This window comes from Diaporthe amygdali, assembly GCF_026229845.1.
Source record: "Diaporthe amygdali strain CAA958 chromosome Unknown NODE_44_length_330046_cov_65_728535, whole genome shotgun sequence".
Taxonomy (NCBI): Eukaryota; Fungi; Ascomycota; class Sordariomycetes; order Diaporthales; family Diaporthaceae; genus Diaporthe; species Diaporthe amygdali.
In genome coordinates, this window is record NW_026517064.1 from 36,886 (window position 1) to 50,056 (window position 13,171).

The 13,171-nt window shown below is 54.2% G+C and overlaps 3 protein-coding genes across 3 annotated transcripts; 1 reads left to right on the forward strand and 2 right to left on the reverse strand.

The window, feature by feature from the left end:
• Positions 1-1,185: 1,185 nt before the first annotated feature.
• J7T55_010260 (uncharacterized protein) lies at positions 1,186-2,213 on the reverse strand (the record flags this gene model as incomplete). Its single annotated transcript, XM_053134321.1, has 4 exons — positions 1,186-1,533; positions 1,611-1,813; positions 1,883-1,954; positions 2,009-2,213. 4 exons carry the CDS (start codon positions 2,211-2,213, stop codon positions 1,186-1,188), a joined length of 828 nt encoding a protein of 275 aa, XP_052987818.1.
• A 2,067-nt stretch (positions 2,214-4,280) lies between these two features.
• Positions 4,281-5,061, forward strand: J7T55_010261 (uncharacterized protein; the record flags this gene model as incomplete). Its single annotated transcript, XM_053134322.1, has 3 exons — positions 4,281-4,443; positions 4,509-4,888; positions 4,975-5,061. The coding sequence occupies 3 exons, from the start codon at positions 4,281-4,283 to the stop codon at positions 5,059-5,061; spliced, it is 630 nt and encodes a 209-aa protein (XP_052987819.1).
• Positions 5,062-5,680: 619 nt separating this feature from the next.
• Positions 5,681-9,333, reverse strand: J7T55_010262 (uncharacterized protein; the record flags this gene model as incomplete). The annotated part of the gene is made up of 4 exons (XM_053134323.1): positions 5,681-6,571; positions 6,631-7,932; positions 7,990-9,185; positions 9,249-9,333. The coding sequence occupies 4 exons, from the start codon at positions 9,331-9,333 to the stop codon at positions 5,681-5,683; spliced, it is 3,474 nt and encodes a 1,157-aa protein (XP_052987820.1).
• Positions 9,334-13,171: the final 3,838 nt, after the last annotated feature.

Sequence of the window (13,171 nt, forward strand, 5' to 3'; positions counted from 1 at the left end):
TTTATGAAACTGCTGTCCTCGATCAAATGTCTACATCACCTTGTATCAGCTCTCTGGGTGTCAAATCCATCGCTAAAATTGGGTGAAACTGGAATGTTGAGCCTCATGAGTTTGGCGGGCCGCGCCAACGACCAGGTGGATTATTTGGCCAAACCCACAGGATCGAGGCTAGGTTTTAGTACGAACTATACAGTCTAGTTATGGAGACAATCTGAAATGGATAGTAAGCACTAAGCCTTCCCGCGATAGTGGAGTTCTAACATTATTTATGGAATGATCGTCGTCAATTGCCATCCGCATATATTCAGAAACAAATTTCCTGGTATGCAGGACGAGTGAGTATCTCAGCTCGAGATTTATGCAAACCAAGGTTACGTGCGCTTGTGTAATTGGTATAGTCGGAATTGACATCAAAATACAATGCGGCACCTGAAAACCTCAATTCAATGGTGAAGGAATCTATGGTGGGGTTGCAATAGTACAGCGACCTGCTTCAGGCCGTCATGACGTATTAAGCCTGCGAACATAGGCTTCCACTAGAGATGGCCAACCACCTCGAATCAATCCTGTCCCAAGCCAATCCTTCTCCTACGGCCTCGTTCAGTCCCTTCACACGACCGGCTAGGTCACAATAAAGGATACGGTGGGATGTAGACCACAGCGCTACGTTTCGGGCTACGGTGGGTTTCACCATCTGTTGTCCTCGGCCTGCATCCTACTTCTGATGTCTCCAGCAAAGACGGTCGGCATTGAGGGAGACGACAGGAGTAAGATGCCAAGGATGAGCCAAGGTCTTTCCCTGAGTAGGTTGAACGCTCACTCGCCACGAAGAAGCCGTCGGAGATTCTTGCAACACGGGCGGCAGGGATTGAGCACCCATGGACGCTCCTTCAATGTTTGATTTGCCAGCAAACTCATTCTCGGATGCTCTAATCATACACAATGTGCGTCCGGGATACGCAACGATCAATTCAAAAGGAAAGGACCTGGTTATCTCATCTTCTTATCATTATCATAAACCTGTAACCAACCACCACATTTCCCACCACGGACTAACAGATCCATATCGGACGCATGCCAAATGTCCTTCACATGCTACGAGGGGCCTTCATGGACTCACGACCAACCCCAAGTTTGACTGCAATCCACCGACCACCTCCAAATCTAACGGTACAAAGTAAAGCCTTAATGCCCGGTAGACACACTAGCAACGTCGCCCTCCCTCTGCTTCATCGGGGCCGCCTGTGTCGGCAGCGTAGATGCCGCAGCAGCAGAAGACCGTCTCCTCTTGAGCAGCATGAACGCAAAGGCGCCCACGACAGCCAGGGATCCAACGATGGTGCCCACGGCAATGCCGGCGACGGCGCCCTTGCTCAGGCCGCCAGACCCAGACGATGAGGCGGTCGCGGACGTCGGCGTCACGGTCGCGCTGGCCACGGTCTCAGTGGCTGTAGCGTCGCCCGAGTCGAAGTCCGCGGCCGTCACGTTGAAGCAGGGGACCTGGGCTGAGAAATCGGCGGCCTCAACGAGGGTCTGTCGGGATAGACGATGAGGTTAGTCATGACAATTTGGATGCGTGACTGCTGGGAATTGGGGATGGTGTGGCTTACGATGTCGGCGCAGGCGTAGAATGTCTCGTTCTTGCCGCCATTCTCGCCCTCATAGTCGGCCCAGTACGCCAGCTGAATTGTGGCGTTCGTGCCCGCGGTGGCGGTGCTGGGGAGCGAGGCGATCTTGTAGCACTGGTGGCCTGGCTCGACCTCTGTGATGTTTTGGACGATCTGCTCAGTGAAATCACTCTGGGTGGTGGGCTCTATATGAGATTGTCAGTTTACAAGACACTACCAACGTGAGCGGATGCGAAGGGAGTATTTGGACGGACCATTGTCAAAGGCGATGTAGAACGCAACCTTGTAGGCATCATCGGCAATCGACAAGGCTACCTGACCCTGGCCTAGTAGAGTGTGTCAGTAAAGGATAGACGTGATTATCTCGAACGGGCACATACTGAGAGGGAACTCTGTCCGGTTCGTGACACCTTCGGCAGAGCCACAAGGGCCGCTGTTATCGTTGGAAGCACTCCATGGTCTGTCATCGGGCCAGAGGAAAGCAACAGGGCCCATGACGGTGCCCTCGGCGCTCGCGCCGTGGACTTCAGCTCTGGCGCTCATGGCGAGCGAGGCAACAGTCGCAAGGGTGGTTGTGAAACGCATATTGAAGACCACTGAGTCGCAGGGACTTGAGCTTGGATGGTGACGGACCACACGAGGATTGACACAATGGTAGCCTTTTCGATCAGTCGTCTGAGTTGGAGAGCTGGAAGATATTCAGGTTGCAAGGCTGCCTGAGGCGAATGGGTGTCCTGGTTGATAAGTATTCGGTGGGCGGCAAGGGCTGCTGTCGGCGCTCGATTGCAAGGTGAGTGACCCAAGGAAGCTACGGCACGAGTTGAGGATGGACATGTGGTGGCGGGTGGGGAACAGGCCCAGGAAGAATCTAACGGACGTTGGAAGGCAGGATCAAATGGAACTGGTCGAGCCCTGACCAACAACCCGTCGGACACGAGTTGGCTAGACCAGTCAATGGGGCGATCTATCTGTTAATGGCCAAGCCAAGCTCCGTCTTGGGTGGATCCTACTGAGTGTATGCAAGTCAAGGGCCAAGGGTATCTGGCCCACCGCATGTGAGTGGCTGTTGATGGAGTGGAGGTGGGAGGATGCCTTTCGAGCCTTGACAGGCGTGACCCGTCAGACACCATACCGACATCGCTTTCCGCGGATTCGGTGTTGTGGCCTGCCAAGTCGGACGTTATCACCTCCTCCATCGATAGTTACAGCAGGCAAATCTTGGACCTTGGCGTCTTGTCACTTACTCAGACGGCACTCTTGTAACAGGCGGGTGTTTGCCGACTGCCTAGACAGAGAAAAGTACAATACGCGTGTCCATTTTGCGGATCACATCTCCTTGTTCGCGTCGAGTATAGTTTCAAGATGGGTGCAGTGTAGGGATCTCACCTCGGCTGAGAATAGAGCCACAATACGGTGTGTCTGTGAGCGATCGGTTTGTAAGGCAGCCGATGAGAAGATGGGTGGAATCATGTGGGTTACAGGTGGGCAGTCATTGCTTGCATATGAATGGATCGCGGACAGTAATAAACGGGTCCGGGGATTCGTGCCGAGCACATTTGAGTCTCTGACCACCATTGGATGGCTACCCAACCAAGTGTGACAACAATTTTTCAAAGTCTCCGCTTTAGCCTGTTGAAAGGTTTGACTCCGGTCACATCAGACAAATCGTTCGTGGGTTTTTCGGCGGTCAGGACGAAAGAAGCCCTTTAAGTCTATCCACTCTCACTCCTCAAGAAAAGAGATATTCCATGTGATCGTGACTGGAATCGGTGGCAAGTGACCATATGGAGAGCAGTCTCCGGATGTTTGACACAGGTGTGGATCAGCAACAGGGGACAAACAAGTTTACCTTTCAGCTTTTTCTCCCTCTTCTTATCTGATCGCGCTAGTCACATCTAGTGTCCGAGCTCGATGCACACAAGTGGAGACCAGAACTTTGATCTAATCTTATCAGATCATCCGATGGTGGCATCGTCGCCCTCGTTCTGCCCAATCGGCGTCGTTTCGGTCTATGCTTTCGCTGCAAGAGCGCCTTTGGACCTTGGCCGTTCTTAGCGAGCAGGGCTCGGATCCGAGCTGCAGCCTATTCTTCTTCAGAACTGCCATGTCTATCCATCAGCAGTCAACTTGGCGAGACTCAATATTGGCAGATATGCTAACTATTCCCGGAAGTTGTGGCCGCAACTCTCGCGAATTCGTCCATATATGGGTGGAGTACGTGGAAGAGTCCACCACGGATATACGTAACTTGGCCGAGCTCACTCTCCTCTGTAGGACAGGCTCGCTGTCCGGAGTCTTTCTTTTCCGATGAGCCGGTCTGACGGCCCAGATACGTCGAGAAAATCCTGCACCCTGCTCTTGACAGGGCTGTCCAGAACAATTTGCTCGGCAGAGCCCGGATCGACCGATTCGGTGTACGCTCGCGCCAAGTCTTTTCCCCGTGGATCACCAAGGGGCCTGCGTCTCCTCGGTGGGCTGGAATCGTATGCACTGGGTGACCTGTCCCGTCCACATTAAAAAGCCAATTCTCTTTTCACATGTCGGGATCTAGCTTCGATTCACTCCTTTCCACGCATCTTCAGTTGTGTGTTCACTAGCCAACCATCCAACATCAGTCACAATTTGTCGCCTCTTAGCTGAAAGTCCGCCAAAATGGTCGCCCTCAGATGGATCATCAGCGCAGCTCTCGCAGCCTCTACCACACTGGCGGCAGCGAGTGACTTCGCCCCTGCCGGAGTATTCATCCACCCCATCCTCGCAAAACGTCAGAACGAGTCAGCCGGCTCCCCATCGTACAACTGTCACGACAATTGCGGTTAGTGATGCCACCATCACCCTGCGCCTCCTTTCATACACCTGCCACTGACACAAGCAATCCAGGCCAAGCAATCATTGAAGTTCGCAATTGCAATGCCACTATCTGCGACGACGAGATCTTCAAGACGAACTACGAAAACTGCCTCCAGTGCGCCGGTCCCGACAACGAGGACATCTGGCAGTACTACGGCAACTCCATCGAGACCGCCGCCGCCTCGTGCGGCCTGGACACGGAGCCGCTCTCCGGCGAACAGGACGCTGTCGGCACTGCTATCGAGGCTAGCAACAGCACCTCGGCCTGCGAGGCTGCTGCGGCTGGTGCTGCGTCGTCCTCCGCATCTGCCTCGGCCACTGGTGCCTCTGCCTCTGCCTCTGCTTCCGCCTCCGCTTCCGGTTCTGCGTCGGCCACTGAGTCTGCGTCTGCATCTGGTACTGCCTCTTCTGTAAGTTTTGGTCTCGCTTCCCAGTGCCCGGTATCCTGGATATAAGAGAAACTGTTGAGACTGATGTCGGGGTTTTCTCTCTTTAGGCTGCGAACGCGGCGCCCACCGCCGTTGCCGACTTTGCTGCTTACGGCGCCGTCGCTGTCGGTGCTCTGTACGCGTTTGGACTTTGATTTGCGGCTTGAGTCATGATTCTGTATGGTATACTTATAATATCCTTCTCCCGCTGTATGTAATAATTCGCGGCTGTCCCTTTCTCTGACAAATATCATGTGATGGGCACCGACGCATCTGAATTGGAACCTCATCCAGGCTTTTGCTCAATCCAAGTTCCACGCATGAAATGTGTGCAAAAATGAATTCCGTTCATGCTGTCTTTGCAGCTGAAGCAGCACCACATTTGGTAATTACGCGTCAGGGGATACGCGACAGACTACATTGAATGGGTAGATCGGCCCATAGTATCGTGCTTGCCCAGACTTGGCATCGCTCTCTTAGGACAGACCCCAAACCTTGAAGATATCGGAGACTGATGCGGGCGGCCAATCAGAGATGTGGAACGACGTGAACGGTGACTGACGACATACACAGGTCTTCTAGATCATGAGATGTTAAGAATAAGGTGAACATGTGCTTCGTGATGTACTAGTATCTGGTATATACAAGAGGTATTCTAACGTCATCTCATCGGTATCATCGTAAACCCAAAGGCCCACCGACCCCCACCTCCGCACCCACCGAAACGCCATTTATATATTAATACAAAATTGCCCACACGCATATGTACCCACGCTAATGCCCCGTTCGGCCCTCGGGGTCCTCAACCATGATCTCCGGGGCAGTATTGTTGTTATTAAGCCCATCAGTGTCAGAAACGACGACCACAGGCGAATCGGCAGAGGCTGAGTTGCTCCTCTGACGCATTTGCGAGTCTCCCTCCTCATTGCCGGTAGCCTCCTCATCGGCATTTTTCTTGTTGCGCTTGAAAAGCCTGCCGACGCGGCTGAAAAAACGACCCAGGAAGCGGTAAGCAACAACCACGGGGTATCCCACAACATTCGCGATGCGGCCGAACCACGCGTCGGGGAAGAGGCGCACTACGACAGCCCAAGGCATGCAAAGCAGGGCTAGGACAATAGAGACGGCCCACTGCGGCCCATTGAGCCCGCCCTCATTGACAGAGAAGACACGGCCGCCGACGAAGATGATGGCGACCTGGAGGCCGACCATGAGGATGTTGATGACGATGAAGAATTGATTGCGGTGCAGGCCTTCGAAGATGTTGAAGCGGTTGTCGAGGCGGCGGTTGTTGAACTCGTTGAAGATCTGCATCCAGACGAAGGTGTTGAAGACCACCGTGCGCAGCTCGCTGTCGCTGTACGACGGGAAGATGCGCGACCCGCCAAAGTACAGTGTGAACGTCACCGCCAGCTGGAAGATGGCCTGCCCGATGATCATCTTCCACATGTTGGTCGTGATCAGCGGCGCCTTCTTGCCCTGCGGCGGCCGGTTGAGGATCTTCTCCGTCGGCGGGTCCGTGGCTAGTGCCAGGGCTGCGAAGGTGTCCATGATCAGGTTCACCCACAGGAGCTGCACGGCTGTGAGGACGGATCGCATCTCTGGGTCTGAGACAGCTGAGACAAAGGCCAAGAGGACGGCTGTGATGTTGACGGTGATTTGGAACTAGATTTTGTTAGTCAGTTTGAACAATTGAGGTGATAGTCAGGTCGGTGAGGACATACCTGAAGGAACTTCTGGACCGCGTCATTCACAGCACGTCCCCACTTGAGAGCCATGATGATAGACGAGAAGTTATCGTCCATCAGCACGATCGCTGATGCCTCCTTAGCGACCTCTGTTCCAGAGATGCCCATGGAGAAACCAACATCAGCAGCCTTGAGTGCGGGCGCATCGTTGGTGCCGTCACCGGTCACAGCAACGGTCTCGCCGAGACGCTTCAGCCGGGTTACCAGGATCCTCTTGTCCTCGGGCGAAGATCGAGCAAGCACCTGCAGCTTCGGCAGGGTGCGATCCATGTCTTCATCGCTGAGGGTCCTGAAGACGGGGCCTTCCATGACGACACCACCCTCGGTCAGTATGCCACACTCCATAGCGATCGCGCGGGCGGTCACTGCATTGTCGCCAGTGACCATGCGAATGACCACACCGGCGTGCTGGGCCTTCTTGACCGACTCGGGGACACCGGGACGCACGGGGTCTTGGATACCGACGACACCAAGGAAGACGAGGTCCTTCAGCACGGACGCAAACTCGACCGAGCCGTCCTGCATGTTTGCGCGCAGGGGTGGCCACTGCTGATAGTCGCAGTATACGATGCCGATGGTGCGGAGGGACTGGCGCGCATAGCTGTCGATGGTTTTCAGGAGCTCGTCCTTGTCGGACTGGCCCATGCCGGAGACGGAGAGGTCTGTGATGTCGGCCTTGGAAGAGCAGTACCCCAGCAGGATCTCGGAGGCGCCCTTGACTAGCAGCCGGTACCCGCCGTCGCGCAACTTGATGACCGCGCCCATGCACTTCTTGCCCGAGTCAAAGGGGAACATCTGTACCACCTGCTCGTTGGCGCGGACCTGAGGAAGCGATTGCATGCCCAGATGGTCCTTGGCCAGCTGCAGGAGGGCTGTCTCGGTCTTGGACCCGATGAACGCAAATTGGCCTTGGTCCTCACCCTCGAACGCTGTTGAGTTGACGGCAACGGACTGGACAATTGCCTCCTTAGCTGCTGGAGATAGCTTGGACGCCCATTGGGAGACGGTCACGCTTGAGCTGTCGCTTCCGGCCTTGGAGAAGCTGGTGGATCCGAACGTGCCGGCGACGACAGTCATTTTGTTGGTGGTCAATGTGCCAGTCTTGTCGGAACATACCGTCGTGGCGTTTCCCATGGTCTCGCAAGCGCGCAGGACTCGCACAAGATTGTTCTCCTTGAGCATACGAGTGGTTGCGAAAGCTAGAGCGAGTGTCACGGCCAATGGGAGACCCTCTGGAACAGCCACGACGATGATTGTGATGGCGACAATCAAGATATCCTAGTGAAATTTGTCAGCTTCCAGTAGAAGTACTGCCCAGCTGTAAGTCAAACTCACCATAAAGGTTGATGCCTTCGTCGGGCCGTCACGGTTGTCGTTGGGCAGGTTGGCCAGGAAGCGGATCAGAAGGACGAAGAACAATAAGAGAGCAGCGCTTCCGCCGAGCTTAGCAATAGCACCAGCCAGACCCTCGAGCTTCTTCTGGAGGGGAGTGGCCTCAACCTCAGTCCGGACGGACATCATAATCTTGCCGAAGCTGGAATAGGGGCCGACCGAGGTGCAGACGAATGTGCCCATGCCCTCGAGGACCTTGGCTCCAGAAATGATGAAGGGGTCCAGATCACCAGACTTTGCCTTCTCGCCGTTTTCGAGCATCCTGAAAACCTGTTCGCCGGGAGTCTTCTTCAGGGCGTCAGACTCTCCGGTGGCTGAGGACTCATCACACTTTAGATCGTGGCCGCTAATGAAAATACCGTCCACAGGAATAAGGTCGCCAGGTTCAAGGTTGACGACGTCTCCGACTAGGAGGTCATGTACGTTGATGATGACCGCTTTGCCGCTGCGAATGACCTTGATCTCTCGGTCTTCCTTCTTTTCGTTGAGTCGCACGAAGGCCTTTTCCTTCTGCCAGTCATTAATCGAGCCGACACCGACGACGATAATAATGGCAACACAGATAGCGACACCCTCGATCCAGTCCACGGCCGGTGGGGCGCCTTCCGGGTGGTCGACGCCGAATGTCTCGTACAACCCGAGGGCGAGGGAGATAACAGCGGCGACAGTCAGGAGGATCAGGACCTTATCGTTGTAGGCGTTCCACATGAGTTTCCACAGGGGTGTTGCCTTTTTGGGCGGGAGAACATTCCGGCCGTATACTCTAGTCCGGTCGACAAAAGCCTCTCCACCGGGTGTTGATGAGGTTTCTGCCTTAGATTCGGTCCCGTCAACCGCCTCCTGGAAGGCAATCTTCCTCCGCACACTGGTCTCATCGATACTCAGGCCAGCGTCAAGATCCGTCTGAAGACCCCTGGCTATTCCCTTGAGTCCACCAAGTGCCCTGTAAGCAGAAAGAGACTTTGGGTTAAGCAGCTTGTTGAGCTGGCCCGGGCTGAAGGCGAAAGGATTGTCGTCGACTTTGAAATCGCCCTCGGTGCCGGGGTCCGGGCGGAGGGCTTCCTCCCTGTCGACGACATGAGTGGTGACGCTGGTGGATCGGCTTCTGTTGTTTGGGGTGAGGAAGGGGTCTTCTGAACCTGCTGGCGTCAGGAAGGGGTTTGATGTGGTAGAAACTCCTGAGGGAGAGACTCCAAGCGTACTAGCACCAGAGTCCTTGCGAACACGTGTGTTCACCGAAAGTGATGGCGGCGCCAGGGTGTTGCTGTTATTGTTGTTGCTCGCCATGGCTGGTGAGGGAGTCTGCGCAGAAGCTATGCTTCAGTTGTCATTTGCATGTATGTAAGGTATGAATGTGTGTATATCCGCTTGTATTTAGGCCGGGGGTGATGGTGAGGCAGTCGATATAAGAGGGGTAAATAGCGAGGACTTTCGGGCACACCTAGCCCTCGGTCAAGAAAGTGTGGGTAATCTGTATAAACCAAGGTGTGTGTGGTATATGCGTAGTGTATTTACTGTTACACAAAGGTTGATAGACATTCGGAGAGCTGATGTGGCTGGAGGGGAGCTGGGGTATATAAAAGGTGTGAGAGGGAGACTGAGCTGTATCTAGGGGCTTTGCACTATGGCAAGTGGATGGATGGCAGGATGAAGGTAGGTGAATATGGGATCGGTATGAGATGTGTGTACAAAAGGCAATGAATGAGCCAAACCGAACCAACTGGGGCGGAGTGCGGTCTGCCTGGCCATGGGCGGGGCAAATGTCTTGGAAATACTTTGAGGTACAAAGTACAAAGATTGAAGGCTCATATCAACGGGACATTGCGCTTGCTCTCGATTCCATGGCCCCCCCAGCTCCCTCCCCGACTCCCCAGCCCTTTAGGCAATGTGTAGAAAAGCGAGAGACCAGAGGCAGAGCGAGGGCGGGTGTGACGCTGCAGGTTCGAAGTGGCAGGTCAGACCCGTGCCTAGAGCCCCAGCAAGCTTGGCCGGAGATTCGCAGTGAGGCTGTGCAGCTGCAGGCCGGCCAGAACCAGCCAGATGGGCACGATGAGGAGGCCTGCCGAGCTGCCGAGCCGCCAACCAGCGCCGGCTCGAGACGGAGCACCTTATAAGTGAGTTTGGCCCTGACCAGCCAAGCCCTCTTTCCCCTCCAAGCTTCCTTTTCTCTTGCTACCGAGCCCGCCTGGCCGTGTGTCCATGTGTTGCTCTGGTCCCTGCTATACCTGATTCTAATTCTTGCTTCCCTTACCGCCTGGCTGCCGCTATCCTGATCTGCGTCGCGTGTCTGCCATGATACAAGCGAAACGCTCTCTGTGCTTCTCTCCATCACTTACTTTTGGGACATATCGTTACTCCTCTTTCGGCTCACGGCAACTCGAGACGACCCTTGAGCTGACATCTGTTAGGTAAGCCACCCCACTCAGGGTAGTCTAGGTATTGTATGTACATGATATGTCACCTAGTCACATCTACAGTAGTTTGCTAGTCTGCACTCACTCCCGTAGTCTAAGATCCTAGATCCTACTGTTTCTCCCATGACCTAGTCTATCGTGGCTGCCACGCTTGCATTACTCAGACAGTATGCCCCGTGCAAAGTGAGCGAGTGCACGCCAGCTCAGAACGAGGACAACAACATTGAGCCAACCAACAATATCTTACCAGACAGGGACTCTGGGCCGTCGGTGGCCAACTCGATGGCTGGCCGGATTCGCTTTCATACGGTCATTTGACAGGCCGGAGAGAGAGAGATGCGTTGTTTTTTGAAGAGCCATAAAACAAACTTCATCCCTCCTTGCACGCCAAGGAGCCTGTAGTGCAGAGAGGGAGGCTGTGCTCTGAAAATCCCCATCCGCCAAGTCACTGGGCAGGTAACGATCCGCCGCCCATCGCTGCCATGTGGGCGGGTCTTGGGTCTTGTTTGCCGCGAGCGAAATGCATCTTGCGCGAATGCCATGTTTGACAAAGCTCTTGTCCTCCACCTTGCTGCACCAAGCTGCACCACAACGCACATGCACACATCGGCAAAACTTAACAAATCTCACCTTCTACCCTGGATTGCCGCCCGTTCTGCTAGAGATCGGGCACTATTACCTTTTAGGCCCTTGGCTTAACGAAACATCACCCACAGGCTGATGGTATTTCATCGTGCATCAGCGGCCGAATTGCGTCATTTGGAGCATTCCACGCCAATGAGAATTGCGATGTACATGGACGACTTTAAAGTTGTTTATTGGTGTTGGCTACTTTGCTACCCTACCCACAGACGTACACCTACACCTCCTCACCGCGACTCCCTTCTTGGCGAGTTCAGTAAACTCATGATGACTCGGCATAGATTGCTTCAATGCATTGTGATAATCCAAATGACTAGCGTTATATAGAGGAACAGTCTCCAGGAACAACTTCATTCCGCTCAACCTTCTCACACGTCTTACCTACCCACGTGCAGGAACCTGTATCAAAGGCGCAAGATAAAGACAGAAAAGAAGTCAGTCAAGTGTAGAATTGCACCAGCCCGGCCACGGTGCCGATTGTATGGTAAGCTAGGCACGTCGGTTCAAAGATGCGACGAGCTCGCAGATCATCACAAGTGCCTCGGAACTGCCTGCCAGTCTGCCAGAGAGCTCTTAAGTCTGTGCTTGGGAGTTGAGGAACCGTGCCAATGTCTCATCTCCGAGCCAATTCTACCAGACTCCTGGGCAAAGACTTTTACACAAGTCACTGCTTCCTGGCACAGTTTCAGATATGCTCGCCCGCCGCGTTGGGACGGCGGGCGATCATCCAATGCCCCAAAAATGTTTCAATACTGTTTGCGTGCCCTTCCCTCTCGCCCGATGGGTGGCCAAGCCAGAAACAAATTCCATTAGCGAGCATTAAATTGGTATCTTTTGCCGGAGCTCTCTAGTGAACACCGCTGCCTACCACTGCGTTTGCCAAGTAAGGCTGAGCACCTGGGCTGGAGAGTTTTCCTGATTGTTGTTTCCCCGATCCGTACCCTCGCTCGCGGCAGTCAAGTATCGCTCTCCCGGGGGAGCGGGAAGCTTTCGTCCCTTGGCGGAGCGAATGAGAGCCAAGCCGAGCCTAGGTGCGGCGTCTCGGTCTCGGGGGCGAACCCACGGGAAGCCATCACGAACTCTCTAATTACCCACGGCACAACACCAACCAGCTGTGACCAGAGCAGGAACGTGGTGCGATGACCGGGGCCGAGACTGCGGCTGTGCAGTCTCATCTTGTACACACGAGACTTTTGCGCCGATCTCACGGTCGTGATCGTCTCCATATGTTATTGATATCACCTGAATAAGATAATGCGATCCCTTGACACGGCGGCGGGTCTGAGACTCCCGGATATTTCTCCGACGATGTGATCAGTCTGCCTTGGCTTGGCTAGACCATGTCCCATAAACTTGATCAGACCAAGGCGTTTTTGATGGGATCATATCGGCATCGAAATATTCTCCGAACTGCGTGCCAGTTGCGCAGAGTGTTCCTGGCGCAGCAAGACATGGGATGCGTGCATACGCACAAACTCGGCTATGCCCACGGATGTGGTTGCTCAAAGTTAAGGGTGCTTATGGTCTCAAAGGTACTGATAAGCTATGAGCTACACACAAGAGCTAGCCAAGTTGATCATACGCTACAATTCCATTCGAGATGTTGATGTTATTCAACCTGGTTCACGATGCTTTGACGTCGAGAGTTACATGCACCTAGCTTCAGAAACACTCAATTACTGTCCATCGGCCACTGGTAGTTGTTGAACATGACCTTCATAATCTGATTCTATGCAAGACGCAATTTCATATATCCGCAAAAGCTACCAACGCGAAAAGGTTCTCGGGTCAGAAGTTAGCCGTTGTCGCACAGGCTGTGAAGTCTTGGCGGCTCACAAGTGTGCACCATTGACACTCGCTTCAACTCCTCATTAGCCCCTTACCTGCCTAGATAGGTCAGGTAGAGCCTCACCGCTCACCAGAACCCGAAAACTCAGTCATCACTAGTGCAAATCTCGTCGTCACAATCTCACGCAAAAGTAGCTCTGGCGCGTCCTTCGAAAGGGCACAGCCACGGGGTCGCAGCTGCTGCGATTCAGCTACAACCGAGTTGGCCTTCCGTCGCCACG